Genomic DNA, 21,170 nt, shown 5'->3' on the forward strand with positions numbered 1-21,170 from the left:
CAGTCGTTAAGCGTCTGCCTTCGCTCAGGTCATGATCCCAGGGTCCTGGGATTAAGCCCCGCATCGGGCTCCCTGCTCCACAGGAGCCCTGCTTCTCCCTCTCCCACTCTCCCTGCTTGTGTTCCCTCTCTCACTGTGTCTCTCTCTGTCAAATAAATAAAATCTTTAAAAAAAAAAAAAAGAAGTTGAAGATCCATGACTGTACAGAATGCAACTTATAGTCTTTATAGTTTCTGGTTCCTACTGATTCCACTCCCATTGGAGAAAGAAAATGGGAAGTGGGGGTGAATGGTGCAAATATGTAGGAGCACATTAAGAGCTTAATGAAATGGTTTTTCTTATGGTAAAAAAGATAAATTTATTCATGTATTTAATATTTATTACACACCTGACTGAGTCCTTCCTTTAAGGAACTCACACTCAATAGAGCATGTCAGATGTGGAAATAGACAAATATAATTTTAAAAGTGTTAAAATACCTTGAACAAAGAGATAAACAGTATACTCAAAGATTGAATAGGGCCATAATGAAAATCTGTCTTTCCTCACTTGCATTATTCCTGTTTTACTCCAAACCCGTAAGAACACATGGCCACTCAAGATGTAGTATCTCATTACAAGTAATTCTGGGAAAATCCTTTTCACACTCTTTATTTTCAAGAACTCAAAATAGGATGTTTTGATGGGAGGAGCAAAGAGAACGTCTGGAAAGGAAACTTGGAGCCAGATGGTAGAGGGACTTAAAAATGCTTTACACAACTTCCCACTTGTCCAAAAGTTTTTTATTTGGTTTGGTTTGGTTTTAAATTGATAAAGTCCCTGTTCCCAAACCAAATCTCCAAATGAAAAACTTTTTAATCATTATCTTCATGAAACAACATTCAGCTTGTGTTCGGCATTACAAATATGGAAATATATTTCGTTTGAAATCACTGACTACAACAGGCAAAGAAGAATAGAAGGAAATGGGGAAGAAGGAAACCAGACTTCACTGACAAGCAGGCAGTTTGTGGGGCGCTTTATTTCTCACACGAAGGTGAGATGAAAAGAAACGAAGACAGGAGGGAAGGACATTGCTTCTTTTCATGCAATACCCACATTTCATGTATCTTACCTGAAAAGTTTTTGTAATCCACTAGGTCAAACATAACAACAGCAACAGCTGACCATGTGATTATCAGAGCAATGACTAGAAGCCAGGCTGCTGGGGAGCTGAATGTTGTCACTATGTCCTCTGTGACTGTCCTCTTCAGCACTTTTCCAGGGGATTTGGGCACCGATCCATTTTTGCTGTCGATCACAGTTGTGGTAGTTGATGCATTTCCTAATCCAACATTCAGAAAGAAGAATTACAATTTGGAACTTCCTGTCAAATGTTGATGACCAAAAAACCCCACACAGATTATATAAGTATATTTAAGTTGTTTGTACTATTTTCTATAGTAGAGCACACCTCTTTAGTGGCAGGGCCACACTTTCTGCCCACTACCCCAGTATTTACCCTTGACTCAAATCCACATGCCCTAGTGATTAGCATTCCTCCTCTCCTAAGCGCTGTAAATAATACCATGGAAGCCACAAACTTTGCCATCACCTTCAATCATTTTTTACTTCTCCCTTACCACCTCCTACATCCACTACCATCAAAGGCAATGGGCTTTTGGTCAAATTGTTTTTTAACACCTTTTTCCTTTATTTAGGTTCACATGTCAGTTCTGAATGCAAGCAAAAATGTTTCCTCTGAGGGAGAAACAAAATCAATGATGAAGTAGTTCAAATGGATGAAATCCTTTTTGGATATCCTGGTTTAACTGTACAATTGACCCTTCTATTGACCCCATTCATTTTTATTTGAGAAGGGGCACAGAAGATCTAAGTGATCTTCTGTGGAAAGATGTTGGAAAATCTTATTATATCCAGTAAACTTTTTATTCCTGCTTTCAAAGGTCTACATGTTTACGGAAGAAAATTCAAAAAAATATTAAAAAATAGCAAAATAAATAAATAATCACTTATAATCTCATGACCCAGAAACAACTGTTCACATGTTCTACTTATACCTACTTTTTTGTACATACGTATAAATATATAAATATGTTTTATTTGTTTTTGAAGTCATCATCACTCTTTCTGTTATGTTTGGTACTAGGCAATATATTATAAACATGTTCTCTTGCCGGATGTATTCCATAAAATACCACTTAAGTGGCTGCATGGCATGTCACTTCATGGCTATGCATAATTTAGTCAAAAAGCTTTCTACCTTGGGACATGGCAGAATTTTTCTCAGCACATTAATAATTTTTATTTTAGGGGACTTTCCTAAATATATAATTTCTGGGACAAACAGCATCACTTTTACATTTTATGAGAGTATATATATATATTTGAAAATTAGTATTTTTTGAAATTTTTACATGCCAGGAGTCTCTGTTTTCTTATCCTTGGCAACACTGGGTGTTACCAGTGTTCAAACTATTTGCAATCACGTAGGAAGAAAATTCTGCTTTATTTGTAATTCTTTGATTACTAGAGATGAGTTTTTGTATGTTTTTTTTCCCTTTACATATTTTATCTTGTGAAATTTTTTGTTTGCTTTTCTATAAACCACCTCCATTTGGTGGTTTAAAAAACTGTATACACATATACACGTGCCCTATCATATGTATGTATATATTTTTACATAGATATATGTATATATAAATATCCATGTGTATGCATGTATATGTATTTATACATATTTACACATTTATACTCATTGCAAGAGTGTATTAATGTATGTATATACACAAACACACACGAGAGTAAAATTTTATCTGAAGTTGCAATTTTTCCCCTCAACTGTTTACCTCTTTCTTTTCTTTTTTTTTTAAGATTTATTTTACTTATTTGAGAGAGAGTGTGCAAGCTGGGGTGAGGAAGGGGCAGAGGGAGAGGGAGAGAGAAACTTGAGCAGACTCCACACTGAATGTGGAGACTGACACAGGGCTCGATCTCACGACCCTGAGATTACCACCTGAGCTGAAACCAAGAGTTGGATGCTTAACTGACTGTGCCACCCAGGCGCCCCTACCTCTTTCTTTCTGAGGTGTTTTTATATACAGAGCGGTTAAGAATTTTGTAACTCTTTCATTTTATTTCTGCAAAGTTGCTGCCTTTGTATGACTAGCAAGCTGCTCTCACGGAGAGTAGGCACATCTGATTATATTGACAATCCTGGACTCATAGAAAGTTAACTCTAGGGGTAACTTAGAAATCATCTGAAACAACTGTTTCATGTTACATTTAAGAACAATTCAAAACCAACCGGAATATTCAAGTGACTCTCATAGCATTTTCAATCTCAAATTACACAGATATGTATATATTGAATACTAAAGAGAAAAAAAATCTCTATTTTTCCAAATTGGACTATTCTAAAAATATTCCAATATTTTTGCCAGAATCACAGCTTAACAACATATTTCATATATTTTAATTATGGGCCACATTATTGATAATAATTTAAGAATTGCATATCACAAAAGGAAATTTTTATTAATCATCTTCTAATATACACAACTAACTATTTCCTTTTTTCTCCTTTTTTTTTTTTTGAGGGGGGTTTATGGATGATGGGAGAGGGAGAGAGAAGATCTTTTTTTTTTTTTTAAGATTTTATTTGTTTGACAGAGAGAGACACAACAAGAGAGGAAACACAAGCAGGGGGAGTGGGAGAGGGAGAAGCAGGCTTCCCGCTGAGCAGGGAGCCTGATGTGGGGCTCGATCCCGGGACCCTGGGATCATGACCTGAGCCGAAGGCAGACACTTAACGACTGAGCCACGCAGGCGCCCCGAGAGAGACTCTTAAGCAGGTTCCACGCCCAGTGCAGAGCTGGATGGGGCTCGATTTCACAGCCCTGAGATCATGACCTGAGCCAAAATCAAGAGTCTTATGTTTAACAGACTGAGCCACCCAAGCACCCCAACAATTAACCATTTTCTATTTTAGTTTTTACCTCTAAATTACATTTTCAAACTAAAAAAACAAACTCCAAATTTTCATACTCTTTTGACACTTCACACAAAATAAATTTCACCTAACTGGAAAGATTACTTGTAGTTACTTTTAGAATGTGCTAAATAATAGCTGAAAGGTTTTAGTATTTTCAAACTGAAGGGAATTGTTTGTATGCCTTGAAGGCTGCAGAGTGGAATTAAAGTGTTCCTTTCAATCTTTCAACCTCTTTCTCTACATTGTACAATTTTTCCTTTCAGTTAGGTCTAGATTTTTCATGGAAACAGTAAAGCAAAACAGGTCTGCCAGAGCTTTTATAGACAGGAGAGAGAGATGGAGATTAACTTCCTGGCTAGAAGGTCACTACTGCTCCTCACCTCTGAGTGGAAAACCTCTATATTTGAGGAATGAGGTTAGTGAGACTCGACTTACAGGTTTATGATGGTCGAGAAATTGCTTGGCAAATTTCCTGCTGCATCGAATTATTCAATAAATGGCAACACAACAGCTACTAAACTATATCTTTATTATCAACATCACCATCATCGTTACTTTTATTGCCCCCTCCGCAGCTAGTACAACCATTACTAAAATGGTAAAGAAAGGCCAGAAGGGCAAGATTAACCTCAAAAACAATGGTGGAAATTGAAAGACTAATTCTTCAATAAATGCAGGCATTTTTTTTTCTTTTAATAAGCGTGTATGTTAGGCTAAGATATTTTCAGGGAGTCAAAATGGGATGTTATGACTCCTTCAATGACTTTCTTAATCAACTAATTTACTTCTTGTGATAGACAAGAAGGACACATACTGTAATTTATTCATATTAATGGAGAATGTTTTGCCCCATTAACAAATCAAGAGAGATGATCTATAACAAATAAAGTTATTTTGTTACAATACAAATGTTTACAGTTTCAACGGATTTGTTAAACTAGAAAGACAAATTTTGAAACTTCTAACAGCTGTGTACACAGGGTGCTTAGAATTTGAATCCAGTTCATATGAAAATTTTTAGTTATTGGGGGAAGAAATGAAAATATTGCATGCAAAATTAAGTACTTTAGTTAATAAAGTGTTACTTTTTAAATTTGTTTCTTTACCAATAAGTAGTACTATCCTTCTCTTGATAAAAATAAGTGCAATAAAATCCTATCACTGACTAGGAAAAAGAAAATCAAATACATTCAAGTGTATAATTAGTAGGTATTAATAATAACCAAACATAACTAATACAACCATTTTTAGGTGACAATAGTAATTTAGCCCCATATTTTTGAGAGATTAAAAAGCTGATGAGGGGATCAATGGGAAAATGAATTAATTAAGATTTTGAAATGATGTTAGGTAGAAATTAACAATAGCAACAACAAATCTCCTTTCTTTTCTGAAAAGCTATGTGAATACATATCCCAAGGTCATGAACTCAATTAAGTTGAAATGATAGCAAGATGGAAAAATACCTTTAAAAAACAGATTTCACAGACTGTACTTGAGATGGATCTCAAAGAAGGAAAAATTAGAACGAAATCATATCATATCCTTTCATTGATTTTTGTGCCAAATTCCCATCACTTCTAATGGCAGTTCTGAAAATGGATGAAGGATAGGAGTGCTTCGAAGTGCAATTTAAGATCCAAGTGGGGCTACAAGTGAATCAAACCTTTGGAATAATGATTTGCCGGAGAGTAAGTGAATTACAAGTGTTTAGGAGAGGCCACCTGAAAGTTGATATGTTGCTAATCTCCAGTTTTTTAACCTCTGGAAGACTTCCTACTACTGCTAGATGGAGAACACCGGAAGAATTGCTTTTGCACTTCAGATTCACTTCAATGAACTGGGTTTGAGAGAGTATTTCTGTAGACCGTATCATACACACGTGCTTGGTATCTTGAAACCAAAAGAACACATTTACTGGGATTTGATACAAATTAGTTGAATCCTGATCACATTTTCTTTTTTCCTGGTCACATTTTTAAAAAACAAAAAATTTTTAAAGGGACAAAAACTTTTATACATTTTTTTCTTTTTTTATCAGAAAAATGAGAAACCATATAAATTCAGAAAGCAATGCAAGTTCAGCATTAAAATGAGACCTTCCATATTTAAAAGAACTGATATTATTATGAATCCCAAATTTTATTTCACCTTATAACACTGCCAAAACAATTATGGCACAATATTTTAAATGGATGAAAATGTTAACACTAAATGATTTTTAAATTTTTTCCTATGTGTTTTGTCTTCACATCCTCAAAATTCCCACTTAAAAATTAATCAAAACTCAAAGATGTTGAAAATAAATTCTGGGCATCCAGCTCAGAAGGTAAAACTATAAGCAATTTGAAAATAATCTGAAGGTTATACTGCTTATGGAAAATTATGTGTTTCCTTTGTTATGGAAACACACTAAATTGTGCCTTTCATTTTCCATTCGAATTTACTGCAGAAGCCACACAGAGCCAAGAGGAATAAAATTGAGGGGAAATAAATTGCCTTCTCTGACAGCTGGTCAAGATAAATGTGAAGAACAGAGTGTGTAATCTGAGATTATTTAATGTTTGAGAAGTACTTTGAAGATGACAAGAGCTAGTTATTGATATGGTGGAAAAAATGAGAGGTAAATATTACTGAGAAATTTGACATGGGCAATGCTCCTGGAAAGTTGGCATCTCAGAGCAGCTAGGATATGTAGCAGTATTTTCCAGGCCTACTTTTTAATTCCATTCCTTCTGATTTCATACAAATTATTTTGATTGCCAGAAAGTTAGAATCAGCTTCCAAAGAAGTGGGGATCTGGCTGAAAGACCATGTGACTCTGCCCTATAAAGTAAGATTAGGGCTGCTTATGTGTGATTCCAAAGACCCAGCTTCACAGTCAGGTTAGGCACTGAAGACTAAATCACAAGCCTCCTAAAAGAAGTCACTTAACCTCATCATGCCTTATTAATCAGATCAAACTGCCAAGTACACTTGCCTATTATCATTCCTAGGGGAAACTGACAATGCAATCTCTTCCAGGACGCTCAGGAAAGACACCTATATTCTAGGATGGTATAAATAAAATATTACATTCTCATTACATAAAAGCATTAATTCTGAATTTTGCATTCTACTATGTGATATGGTTTGTGGAGTACTTCAATGCTGTATTTTTCCATCGAAAATCTGAGAACAAAGTACAGAGAAGAAGAATATACTATCAATGGCATTATAAAAATATGTATTATTCCAAAATTATATTAAGAATGTAATTCCCAATTACAAGTAAGAATTACCTTTACTCTATTTAAGTGCTCCAGAAAACACATGTAAGTAAGAATTTTGGAGAAAATTTGCTAAAAATATCTTTTGGCAAATAAAGTTGAAAAATGAAAAATCCATCTTTTATCAGTCCTGGTGTCTGCAGAATATCTAAGTATCACAAATATAGGCATCGGTGACAATAAAATTATGTTTTTCTACAAGTATATATAAATCGAGTGAAAAAGATTTTGAGAGGCAAGATAAACCATGACAATTCACAAAAACAGACTTTGTCAAAATAATCCTAAGTGCTGTAATTGAAATATATATATGTTTTATATATTTATGTATATATGTAGTTGATAAACCATAATAAATACCCCTAGAGTAACTTTTAGAAAACTTCAGATTCTAGGCACTTAAAAAAAAAAAAAAACTATTCACTCTCTTTCAAGGTAAAAATAGCTTTGTCTCACACCAGAAACAGACGTCCTGCCAATTTCAATGAAAGCCCTAAATTGCCACCTTTTCTCTGAGATTTTTGATTTGATCATTGTGATGTTATTTCAGAGGATAATTTAGCAGTCTAATCTACCTGCAGAGGTGGCCAGTATATACTTATTTTTTACATTAACTAACAATCCTTCCTACCAACCCACTCCCCATACTCTTCCAGCAGAAGAATTTCTTTTTCTTGTAGTGGAACTAGAAAGTGAAGCCTCATCTAACTCCCAGCCACAGGCCTGGTTCTTTAAAACAAGCCTGACCATTCAGAACACCCTCTTGCCCATGACTGTAAAGGGATGGGCACTCAGAATCCTCCACATTTTTTGTGGAGCTCTTGAATGACACTCTATTTCTGCTGAGGTTGACAAACTGTCTTTTCCTGTATTAACTCTGGTAAGCTCAGTCTTCCCCTACCTCTTGAACTTTTCATTTTCAACTTAGCAGTTTCTACTTTTTCTATAAGTAGTAAACTGAATTGGAGATGAAGAGCAATGATGAGTACATAACTAGAATTCATTTTTTTGAAACAAAATGTGTTGAACTCCTAACACATTACAGGTAAAATGCATTGTGTTTTACCAATCCAAAGTGGGCAAGGATTTCTGAGGAATTCCTTTTTTTCTATTTAAGAAAACCCAAAAAAAAACCCACTCTTAAAATCCAACTTCTTTTTTAAAGAATTTCAACTCCTTAGTGATATTTCTGTGTTCTTTTGAAATAAACACTATTGTTTTTACCTGTGATTATATGTTTTTGATAAACACAATGACATAAAATTATCTTGACTTTTGTATACTTCTTTTTTTGTTATTCAACAAGGCTCTAGGATGAGAGTAAGTCATCTATCTGTTAGTAGCATGTAGTACTTTAGCCCTTTATAGACGGTGAGGTCTGAATAAACAATAAATGTGAAAAACTTCATAAGTTTAGCCAAAGGGAATCAGATTTTAAAATTACCATATTAAATAACCACAATATTTCTGCATATAGAAGGCTTTGCAATATATAGTGACTTCTAACCAGAGAAATATATTAAATAAAAAGCAAAATATATTTTCATGAGAGATGCAAATGTTCAAATAAGAGATACTTTACTGAAAGAAGTAAAAGCATATCTGTGCATCTCGTAAGTGGGAAATTTAACTGGTCAAAATAATTCAGGCTCCAACAGATAAGGAAAGACTAGTGGGTTAGAGAAAAAGATGTGCATTTCTTTGACTGAAAAAAGCATATATTTACTAAATAATGTCTATAATTAAGCAGACACCTTTTTTCTAATTAGGCAATTAGCACTAGCATCTGCAATGTTATTAGGGTTGTTGTCTCCAAAAGGTGCAATATCTGGGAGAGATTTCTACAACCAGATCAGGCACAGTAAGTGTACAGATGAATAAAAGTGCTGATGGGTCAACTTACAAATGCATGATGATGCATCTTCTTAGTCAGTGGGGCCTCCCATAACAAAATACCACAGACTGGATGTCTTAAGAGAAATTTTTTTTTCTCACAGTTTGGAGGCTAGAAATTCTGGAAGACAGTGCCAGCATAGTCAGATTCTGGTGAGGACTCTCTTCCTGACTTGGAGATGGCTGCCTTCTCACTGTGTCATCTCATAGGAGAGAGAGAAACAGCAAGCTCTCTACTACCTCAGAATATAAGGGAACTAATCCCATCATTAGGGCTCCACTTTCATGACCTCATCTGAACCTAATTACCTTCCAAAGGCCCTGTCTCCAAATACCCAAATACCATCATGTTGGGGGTTAGAGCTTCAACATGTAAATTTGGGAGTAACTCGATTCAGTCCCTACCATGCATATTTCTATTTGATTATTTAAAAATTGCTCAAATTGGGACACCTTGGGGGCTCAGTCAGTTAAGTGTCTGCCTTCTGCTCAGGTCATGATCCCAGGGTCCTGGGATCAAGTCCCACATCGGGTTTCTTGCTCAGCGGGGAGCCTGCTTCTCTCTCTGCCTGCCGCTCCCCCTGCTTGTGCTTTCTCTCTTTCTCTCTCTTTCTGACAAATAAATAAATACAATCTTTTAAAAATTGCTCAAATGAATATTAATATATTTTAAGCTTAATAAGCATAGCTATTTTAATAGAGCTCTATCTTTCATGTTAAAATAATGGAAATCATGGCCACGGTCCCTTACTACCCGTACATGCCTAAGTGGCCCAAATCAAAATGTCAGAGGGTACTACATATTGTGAGGTAGTGTAGGGATGGAAATTAATCAACAAGGCCATGAAATCACTTTTTTATAACAATGATTTTGACAGGTTCCATCAGACTTATTAAGGAAAATAATCCATCCTCACCTCATGAATGCAGGAAGTCTCATGCAAGAAGCGAAGCCATCTTAGGGTCTCTCTGATTTTATAAGTTTGAAGTTTGGGGATGGAATCTACAGAAAGTCTCCCAAATTTTGTGAATTTGGTTTCAGGTAAACAGAAGTTAGACTCTGGTTCCTAGCAAATATGATTTGAACAGGACAGACTTAAGATCCATTAACTATATTCAAATTCCTTTGAGAAATTAATTTTCTAGCATTTTATGTTTGGGTTGACTCATTTTCTTCCTGGGCCAAATATGCATAATTGAAATGCTTTACCTAGCCCCAGCATTCCTCCTACTAAATTGCCCCATTGTCACTGAATCACAAACTCACTGAAATAGAAAAGGCTTGAGTAATGACATGCTATTTCAATTCAGAAAAAAATACTAAACTCAGTGCTTCAAAATCATTAGCTTTTCATGATTTGTTGATTCTAATGTGTGTTCTTTACTTCCTTTTTCTTAAAGACATTTTCATGGAAATAACTATTCCTTAAGAATTAATCATCTCCTGCTGCTTTTACCCAACATAGAGTCATAATCCCACCATTGCAGTGTCACAATAGCTTCTACTTTATTTTCATTAAGAAAGTGTGACAGTCTCCCCCCAAAACCCCAAAAAGACACACGAGGTATTCATACTCTTTTCACATAAATGTATTCAGTATAATAATAAGGCCTTCATGTAAAACTTCTTAAAACTATACTCATAAAATAATGGGTTTCTCACATTCCCATCAGTTACATTCAGGAAATTTAAGAAAATGTAAGAACTAAGATCTAAATTTCTTTCAAGTTTACTTCTCTGGGTGAGTTTTTAGGTAATTGTTTCATGACTCAACCTGGCTTGTTTTTTGATATATTTAAATATAAATAAAACTAAACCTATGTTTTCTATTTATAAGGAAACTTCCATCCATTTGTTGGAAAAACAGTAATAATTTAATAATTTCATCTTTGTCATATGTACACGTAAATTAATAAAGATATTTTAGAGTATATAACCATTCATATAGCCAATTTAATATTAATACAACCAATAATAGAGTATATAACCACTAATTTTATTGAGTACCCCAGGGGCTTTTGAAATAAAAGTTGCAAGAAAGTATCCTTATTTTTTTTTAAAGATTTTATTTATTTATTTGAGAGAGAGAGAATGAGAGATAGAGAGCACGAGAGGGAAGAGGGTCAGAGGGAGAAGCAGACTCCCTGCTGAGCAGGGAGCCCAATGTGGGACTCGATCCCAGGACTTCAGTCTCATGACCTGAGCCGAAGGCAGTCACTTAGCCAACTGAGCCACCCAGGTGCCCTAAAGTATCCTTATTTTTTTACAACTTTAATTATGAGTAATACAAATTGACACTTTCTATAGTTACTCCAGATTTAATGCTATTGCTATAATTTGAAAACAGATCCAAAGAATTTCTAAAATTGTCAATAAAGCAAAATATTTAATAATTTTGGTGAGAAAAGACATATACTTAGAATTGAGCACCATTGTACTAGGATATTATTATATTTTGTTTAACTTGAACCCACATCATCACTAAGCCATTTGAAAAGTTTAGAACAGATCAGAATTGTATAGCCAGAGCCTTCATCTTTCTGGATTGAGTCCACATATCTCATGAAGAAAATACCCTATCACACGAAGAAAATACAGGCGAAAAATCTAGAGAGAGAAGATTTGCTGTGTTGTTTAAAATCATTTAATCTATGGGAAAAAAACAGCTTCCTGTGCCTTTCAAAGGACTTCTAAATGAGCTTGAAGCTCCTTTATGCATTTCTGAAAAGAACATTAAGGTATCCATGCTCATATTTTAAAAATGCAAGCAATTAGGTAAACACAAATAATACTTTATACAAATCTTTCTTTTAAGGAGTTCATTGAGTTTTAGAAATAGCTGATAAAGCTGCACACATGTATAGAATGGAGCAAGTATTCTCATCCTCTTTGATATGAAAGGAAACCGAAAAAGGGGAGTTAAAGAGAACCAGTTTTCCAAAGTCTACTCATTACCGGAATTTTCAAAGAATTCGTGTTGCTTAGTCCCTAATATTTAATCTTCTGAAATGTTTGTCCAAATAGACCTAATACTGATCTTAAATTTTATGTATGGAAGATGCCACTCATTGACAACTCATAAAAAAGGCTTTATCTCTGGTCAATTACAGTTCTGAAACAAAACAATTTTAAAAAGCAAAGATAAAAACAAAATGATAACTAATTGAACTTTTCCTAACTCCTTCACACTCTCAACATTTCAGCTTCAGTTTCTCAAGGCAGAAGAGCAGTCATTTTATTGAGTATTCTAGAGATAAAATTATATCCTCAGCGCCTCAAAGAGTAAGAAATAAATGGAAAATTAGGACCCTGTCCTCTAAGAACCTACTTGGTATTCACTGTCAAGTGAACTCAACTTTGGTATTAGGGCTGAGGACTGGGCGAGAGGAGCTACTTTCCTCAGTCAGTCCAGGGTGGATTCCAGGTGTTGGGACCATCAGTGTGACAGAGGACTGTGAAATCCCCTATCCCCTCATTTCAATTAGCTTATCTGAATAGGATTTTACTATTGAAAGACCAGTATTTCTGACATTTAGATCATTCAGAGCAGTTATTTCTCTGGAGTGAGCATTTTTATAAGCTTTATTTGACTAAGCTTATTCAAGCATTACAGCTGCATTAGATAAGTATCACCAAGCCATAGCAGATTCCATAAAATAAGCTTTATAAAATTGTGGTTGCCCAATAGCATGCTCTTTTGGAAACTACTAAGCACCCTTCCCTTGAGTAACATAGCTCTAGAGCTATGCGTTACAGGATGTTTGAAATCCAATGTCTCTTTCTACCTTAGAAGGGGAGAAAAGAAATGGAAAACAGCTCAGGAAGCTTTTTTTTTTTTAATTAAAAAATCACTTTCCCTTTTTAATTTTATAACAAAAGGGAAATGCATTAAATAGTCAAATTTGAATATTAAACCCTTTGGTTCAGCATTAGAGGAAGTTCTTCAAAAATAGCACTGACTCTTTTCCATACCTTATTTCTGATTAAATGTGTTCCTATAAAAGACTCTTCAGATACTAAAAAGAATCAGATCATAAATAAGTTTTGCTAAGGCAGTATTCAGGAGAAAATTATAATGGCTAATATTCTAGTCCCAAAACTGATCATAATTATATTGCTTTAGGCTTCTATAAAATCTCTGTTCCAAAGAAACCAAAAATCATCACACAAACCAGACTTTCTGGAGATATATGTATATATATCTGTGATTTCATGGGAAAAGCAGTCATTTCAGAAACCACAGTAACTCATAAAAAGCATTTGGTTAATTGGCAAAGGAGATCATATAAGTGAAGTTTGTCAAAACTTAATGTGGTAAAAGGTTGATTTGTCATTTGGCAAGAAGTTAAACTCTATCAGTTCGCTAGGGCTGTCAAAACAGAGAACCACAAATTGGGTGACTTAAACAACAGAAAATTTTGCCTCACAGTTCCAGAAGCCAAAAATCTAGAATCAAGGTGTTGTTCCTTTTGAGAATGTGGAGGGAAAAATCCTCCACAACCTTCCTTTGGGCTTTAAATGGCATTCATATAGCATTCTCGCTGTATGCATGTCTATCTCAAAATTTTCCCCTTTCTATATGGACACCAATCAGATTGTCTTGGAGCCCATGCTGTTGACCTAATTTTAGCTTGATTACCTCTGTGAAGATGCTATCTCCAAATAAGGTCACATTCTGAGGTACTGGGGAGTTAGGTCCTCAACTTAAGAATGATGGGGAGAGGTGCACAGTTCAACCCATGACAAGTACTGCTACATAGTCTCTTCACTCTATTATCACCAGAAGTATCTTATGAAAGATTAAGTTAAATCTATTCTAAGGCATTACCATTAATGACTTGTGTAAAACGAAGCCTTGAATTAATCAAATTGTCATGAAAATTCGTAATTCTTTCTCAAATTCCACAGGTAACTTGAAACTGTGAAATTATTCAAGTGATGGTCTTGGTAATAAGGCTCCATTATGTTCCTTCTGTTATAGAAATGTTAAATTTTAAAAACACATGTATGTATAAATGTCTGTATTTTAAAATATCTATGTGCTCATACACACACACAAAAACCACAAGTTAGTTAGGCAAATGCCATCAACATATTTTAATGAAATGATGGAATATCAAAGCCCCAAATAACTGCAATTAGGTCAGATATTTAACACAGCTACTTGTCCAAATTCTTCATTTTTTTCACTAAATTGAAATATTAGATTCTTTTAACCAAGGAAGTAATCCTGTCCTTTATGCTTTAATCTATAAACTATAATGTAAATAAAGACAACATATTTTACTTTTTGCCAAAGGATTCAACATTTATGGATGTCATGTTTTCAGAGACAATTTTATTATAGGTTTGTAGACTTTATACGATTTAATTATAATATGTCCTAAAAATAATGATTCCTAAATCAAAATATTTACAATAAAAATATTTCTCCAAAGAATACATCCTTCCTTTATTTACGCTAAGAAATGGAAAAAAAAAATTGCTGTAAGAATTGGGAAATGCCTAATACATGAATGTAATTAAACAGAATGAAATCTTAGCTATATTATTTGTTGATTGATCCTAAGAAAATTTACTAAGCAAAATCTGCCCTCACACATTTATAACACTGGGAACTTTTTTTGGTTAATAAATAAAAGCCATAATGTGAAATGTCAAAACATGGATTTGGACGTATTTTTTAGTATTATTTAGATATATCTTTAGTGTTAAGAAAAAAAAAGCAGCAAGTTTTTCAATTTATCACTCAGTCCTGAAGAATTCTCAGTAGTCATTCATCACACCTCATTCTCCAACAAAAATCCCTAAAAACTGAAACAAAAAACAAACACAAACAAGCAAAAATAAGTCCATATTATGGCTCCAGCCCAGAATATGCCTCCATAGTATGGAAACAGTGTTGTTACCCTGTCTGTGAGAACCACATTTCTCTATCCATAAAATAACAACAACGTTTGAACCAGTAGATTCCGTAGTCTGACTGAAAAGCATTGATAGCAAAATAGAAACATTTCCTGGTTTCCAGCAAATTGTTTCTCATGAAATTGATCTATAAAATCTAAGTCTTAATTATGTAAAGCAGAACATTTTAATGAAATCACTTATTAATTTATTCCATTGTTCATTTGTACTTTTCACAGATCTTATGAATAAAAATCTTTTCCAAAATTCATTATTCTAGTAGTGCTTTCTTCGACACAATATTTTATTATTTTTCATATGGCCCTTTCTGTAGTCACATCCTCCTCAGACTCTGTGACCTAAAGCAAGCTATTAGTGAATGGGACAAAATCAATTTGCCCTGCAATGGATCGTGATGAAAGACTGAGTAGCTGCTAAGTGGACTTTTCCATAAATAGATTTGCAAATCTAAATGAGAAATTAAAAAGCATTCAAGTATTCTTTTTATCTTCTCTTAAAATGGCTTTGGTTCTTCTGAAAGGAGAGAGTAATCAGAAAAATCCTCATCCGGTTATCTTAAAAAGACATTAAGAATATGCCACAGGTCAATAGCAAAAGGTTAGGGATGGAGCAATAAACTGGGAGCTGGGGGAGGGCTGACTAGGGGACCCCGCGGGTGTCACTTCACCTGTCTGCAAGCCAGTCAGTCTCTGCAAATGTAAATCAGGGATTGGCCCCTCCCTTCCTGCAGTGACCAAAACCAGTTGACAGTGAAACCACGTGAAATTCTTCAAGGAAAATCATAGAGCTCAGGAAGTGCCATTATGGGAATGTGACCTATAGAAAGGTCCTAGGTGCGTTCGAAGTACTTTCACACACGTGACGCAAATCAACAGACTGTATAACTGCCATCTCCACCTCTGAGGCCCTGTTATCTCCAGTCACTCATCCCTTCCAATTATACACTTGGGCAAACCCGAAATGTCTGTGATTCCTGGTACACACTCTTCTGTGAATGTGAGCGCTCTGCAGCCTAGGTCTGAAAAAACTTCACCTGATTGTTCACCTTGCCCCTTACTACTTCTTCAGGACTCCATTTTATTGAAACAACCACACCCATTCATTTACGTACTATCTTTTGTCTATTTTCTATGTTTTCCTGCTTTAGTACCGGAGTTGAACAGTTGCAACTGAGATCATATGGCCCACCAAATCTAAAATATTTACTATTTGGCCCTTTACAGTAAAAGCTTGCCAATTCCTGCTCTTTGAGTTAAGGAGAGTAACTGACAAAGTAGGAACTTAAAAATAGATATTTAATGGTTTTAAAATTAGGAAAAATAATTTAAGCTAGCATTTACTAAATGTTAATCAGGCATACAGGAGGTGTATATGGCACAGTGATATAAAAGTAAGGTTAAGATGGGACAGGGCTGGGTTGGAATCCCCGCTTTGCTCTTTTCTAGCTATTGGACCTTAGTGTTGACCAGTAAAACCGAGATCATTAAAATGACCTCACTGGATTATCATGAGGAACAAAGCATTTAGCACAGTGTTAGGCACAGTAACTATTAACTCCTTTCCCTCTTTTGTTAACTTTCTCCAGCTTAATTTATTATTGATAATGGTCATAAAGATTCTTCCAAATAAATATGGCCCTTTTTTAGATTTATTTATTTTAGAGATTGAGAGAGAGCACGAGTGGGAGGGGCAGAGGAAGAGGGAGAAAGAATCTCAAGCAGACTCCACCTATTGAGCTTGGAGCCCCACATGGGACTTGATCTCATGACCCTGAGATCATGACCCTGAGAATATGACCTGAGCCAAAACCAATAGTCCGGTGCTTAACCGACTATGCCACCCAGGCATCCCTAAATATGGCCTTTTTAAATGTCTCTCTTAGGGGAAAATTACTTCAGCTCCATCCATTCTTTTTGCCTGTGTATGCACTTTCGAAGTACTGAGATTAAACTTCTTTTTCATGTATATGATAATTGAGGTTATATTACTGAGAATGTAAGCCCTGGAGGCTCAGAGGTTCATTTCTTTGAAGAGACTTTACATTGCAAAGTATACAACTGATGTTCAACTCACTCATAACCACCATTATAATAAAGCCAAGAAATGTAAACAATTCAGAAATGTATTTCTCCAACCAATGTGCAGAACCCATAAGGGGTAAAATCATGCATTTTCATTCATATGAAAACTTCATAGTATTTTTAATGTATTAACCACCAATTACAAAAAGCAGAGCATTGCCGTTTTTGTTCATCTCTTCTGCAGTTTGGTGCTATTCTTTATTCTAAACAGGCATTAGGTCCCAAAGGATTTTTTCATAAGGTAGTTATTTGGAACACAAATGTATTTCCCCATTTTAATTAAAGAATGTTATGAAGGTTGGTTATGGTCTCAATATGCCCATCAAAATCTTTTTAATATTATGCAGCTGAATTGTTACACAAATAAAACTATAGACATGCTCATGGTTTTTTTTTTTTTTTTTAATGTGTTTGTATATTATCTACCTAAGAGATGGGAACAAGTCCCAGGCAGCCCAAGCCCCAGCTCTTTCAGGCAGCCTTAGATATAACCCTCCAGGGCGAGTTAATTGTCCCTCCTAGATGCTTGCAGACCACCCTCTTTGTACATTTACCTTAGACCTAACATATTATATTGCAATTACCTGTTTATTTTTCTGAGTCTCCCACTGGAACGTAAGCTCCTTGAAGCTTCTTATATTCAGTTGTATACATCTGGTGCTCAGTGCAATGGTTGGCTCTCAGTAAGCATTACTGAATTGGTGTGGCGACCTGAATATAAATGCCTCGTGGTGTTTTTTATGTAGTAGATGCTCTAAACATGGGTGCTGCTTTAGAGAATGAACCCTCCTGTGCCCTTTGTGTTATCGGTCCCAGGCAGTGTTCCAAGGGCACGTTTTGCCTGTGCCCCTTCATCACCAGATTATCACTGTGTGTGAAGCCTTGTTAACATGTGAAGAAATGGTGTGCTTCTTTCCCCCAAACCCCCAGAGGGTCTACAAGTGGAACATCACTGAATCTCAGCCACTGTCTCTAGCTCTGCAGGAGAAAGGAGCTAAGAACAGTGGTGTGCTCTTCTGGGAACGACTCCTGGGTTGGGTGTGTGAAGGGGATGGATTTAAGATCAGACAAGAACAGACAATGGGCAGAGTGAGTCAACAGTGGAGTCAACTGGTAAAGAATCCTGAGAGTCAGGGCTAAGGAGAAAGACAGGGGGCTTCATTATGGGAAAATGAAGGAGGGGGGGAACAAAGTTTGGGGGGGACAGGAGCAATAGTAGCTGTTCTCAGCTTTCCGGGGTCCTAAGTCTTGTCCAAGGACAGCCACATAGGGATGGAAAATAAGTACAAGTTTTGTGTTAAGAAATATTCAACAACTCTGGTTCTAAGTGGTGAAGGAAGAGGGCTGAGGAAGAAGAGATACCGCCATCATAGCCACAGGTCATTATAAGTATCTCTGGGAGGTGTTCGTAAGTATAGTAACTCTCTATTGTCCCTTTTTTGCTTCCTAAATTTGAACTCTGAAGAGCAGGATTCTGCCTTAGTTCAGCACAATTGTATCTACTGAATAGCATTACATATATATTTATGGCTTTTTTAAAAGATTTTATTTATTTATTTGATAGAGAGAGACACAGCGAGAGAGGGAACACAAGCAGGGGGAGTGGGAGAGGGAGAAGCAGGCTTCCGTCGGAGCAGGGAGCCCGATGCGGGGCTCGATCCCAGGACCCTGGGATCATGACCTGAGCCGAAGGCAGACGCTTAACGACCGAGCCACCCAGACGCCCCTATGGCTCTTTTTATAAGCCTTTATAAGTCTTTAAAAGACTAAAATCATTTATTATTTACATTGTACTTATCAGTTAAATAACTAAACACAAGTGAAAAGTTACAAATATGAAGAAAACTTTTTTTTAATGTATGCTGCATCTATCTGATTTCTCATCCTTTCCTCACTCCCTCAGCCAACCATACTTGACAGTTTATTTGTGTTAATATGAAGGCTGGCCAAGAATGCCTATTTGAAATATAACATAGTCAAATGGGAGATGATAAATATTAAATATTTGCATAATAAAGATCTTAGTACTAAAGCTTTGTATTCTCCTGGGTGTACAATGGGGATAGAATTTATAGGTAATGAAATGTGTTGTCATTGGCAATCCTGACATCTTAGGGCCAAAACTGATCAACTCTTTATGAACAACATAATGCTTTACCTTGAAATGGGTTAAAGAAACTTATCCATCATTGATACCTTTTATTGACCCTTGCTGCATGTCTAGCCACAAGGACTTAAGAGTAAGTTTTCAGCCCTTTCTGTACCTTGAAAAGCAGATTTCCTCATGGCAAAGACTACGTTTCTTCAACACGAAATCAGAGAATATCAAATAATCAAAGAATGGTGGTCTTGGTCAAGGCCAGTTACTCCATATGCTTCTTTTGGCTTATTAGTAAATGATATTCCTTCTTCTAAGCAGTCACAACTGCTATACCAGACATGAAGACATGTTGAGTAAAAAACATGCTAGATTTGTACCGTTTCTTGCTTTCAGGCACCTTTCTGCAAGGTACAACCTATAACGTGCCCAGTCTTGATCTACCTGGACTGGGGAACTGCTGGTTGGCAGGTAACAGATAACCAATTCAAAAGTTTTTGTTTGTTTCCTTGTTGGGCTAACAACATCACACATTTGTGTATCACCTCACAATTGGTGATGCCAAATTACATAAATCATATCAACTGATCTTCCTGAAGGAGGCTGGGCAGCTAACCCCATTCTCACTTTAAAGAAGAGAAAACTGATCCTCAGAAAGATTATGTGCTAAGTACGGGAAAAGAGTGGTGCCAAAACTAGATCCAAATTGTTAGGTTTAGTCAAATCAATCAGCTGGAACTAGAGCATCAAGAATGATGGCAAATACCTATTGAGGTAACTCTATGTCACACACTAGTCTGAGAGCTGGAAATACAGTCCCAACTCTTATGATGTCTATGTTCCAAGGAGAAGAAATCATATTTTAATCTGTTTTCAAGATAAGTTTGAATAATAGGAGATTTAAATTTAAGTGAGCCTATCACCTTCCCCAATGCAACCAATGCCAAGAGTTACCTTATCTCAATCTATTGCTGAATGAAAGAAAAGAAATGCACAATGCTGACAATATAGAGAAATTAAACTCTATGAAAATCATGATACTTACCATAAACTTTCCTCTCCCTGCACTTAGGGAAGTAGACTTTAGAAAGGGCATCTTTCAAATGAATACTCTCGTTATTTCCATATGCCCTATGGACTGTCAACTGCAGCCCAGGATAAAATCTCAAAATGGCCACAAAGACAAACCTTAATCATTATGCTATTCCCCCACAACAATGACTTCATACTATATCTTTAGCCAAAGGACAATGATTATATTTAAAATAAGTATGCAATTTAGATTTATAAAAATTATGCAGCAATACAAAATTGAATTTTGGCATTGGGATTTATTATTCAACCTGCATCAGTTCTTATTTAAATTTCAGATATTTAGAATTCAAATATTTGTTATTGCAGAGGCTACTATAACATAATGGATAGGTCACAGGGCTATTGAAATCCAATCATAACCATAATACTATTCATTTTGATTTTTTTTTCCATATGGTGGTTTTTAAATATAATCAGCACAAAAGAAATTAGAAAGCCATTATAGAAAGAAGCATGCTTGTGTTTCTGTCCAAGTTTGGTTTTTCATGAATTGTAAACATAATCTAAACTAAGATCACAAATACACAATTGGAACCTGGAAATGAACAGCCTGATTTAGTCTTATCTAGATGCCATTAGGAAAAATGTAAACACTTGATTTTGTCTTTTCAACCAAACTCAATCCATATCTTATCTTTTATTGGAATTTTAGTACAATAAATTATGTTTAGAGTTATTTCTCTTCCTTCTAAAGTTTCTCTTTCTTTATACCTATTTTCTTTCTATATGGAGATCTTTTATGACTTGCTAAGTCATTTTACTTTGATACTATATTTGATTTATTTTACCCTAATATTATAATAAGAGCTCAATT

The 21,170-nt window shown here is 35.4% G+C and overlaps 2 protein-coding genes across 3 annotated transcripts in view; one reads left to right on the forward strand and one right to left on the reverse strand.

The window, feature by feature from the left end:
- Positions 1-3,731, forward strand: part of CLVS2 (clavesin 2) — a 502,444-nt gene extending 498,713 nt beyond the window's left edge. Inside the window, exon 6 of the transcript XR_012378554.1 lies at positions 3,712-3,731. The gene's annotated coding sequence lies outside the window, so the exon portion shown is untranslated. The remainder of the gene's footprint in view (positions 1-3,711) is intronic.
- TRDN (triadin) overlaps positions 1-21,170 on the reverse strand; it is a 356,769-nt gene that overhangs the window by 308,138 nt on the left and 27,461 nt on the right. For both annotated transcript variants that reach the window (XM_073893863.1, XM_073893862.1), the window contains exon 2: positions 1,115-1,324. In XM_073893863.1, the coding sequence (XP_073749964.1) occupies positions 1,115-1,324 (210 nt within the window). The remainder of the gene's footprint in view (positions 1-1,114; positions 1,325-21,170) is intronic.

Source organism: Callorhinus ursinus, unplaced genomic scaffold (genome assembly GCF_003265705.2).
Source record: "Callorhinus ursinus isolate GAN/ISIS: 27379988/994484 unplaced genomic scaffold, GSC_fseal_2.0 scaffold6, whole genome shotgun sequence".
Lineage (NCBI taxonomy): Eukaryota > Metazoa > Chordata > Mammalia > Carnivora > Otariidae > Callorhinus > Callorhinus ursinus.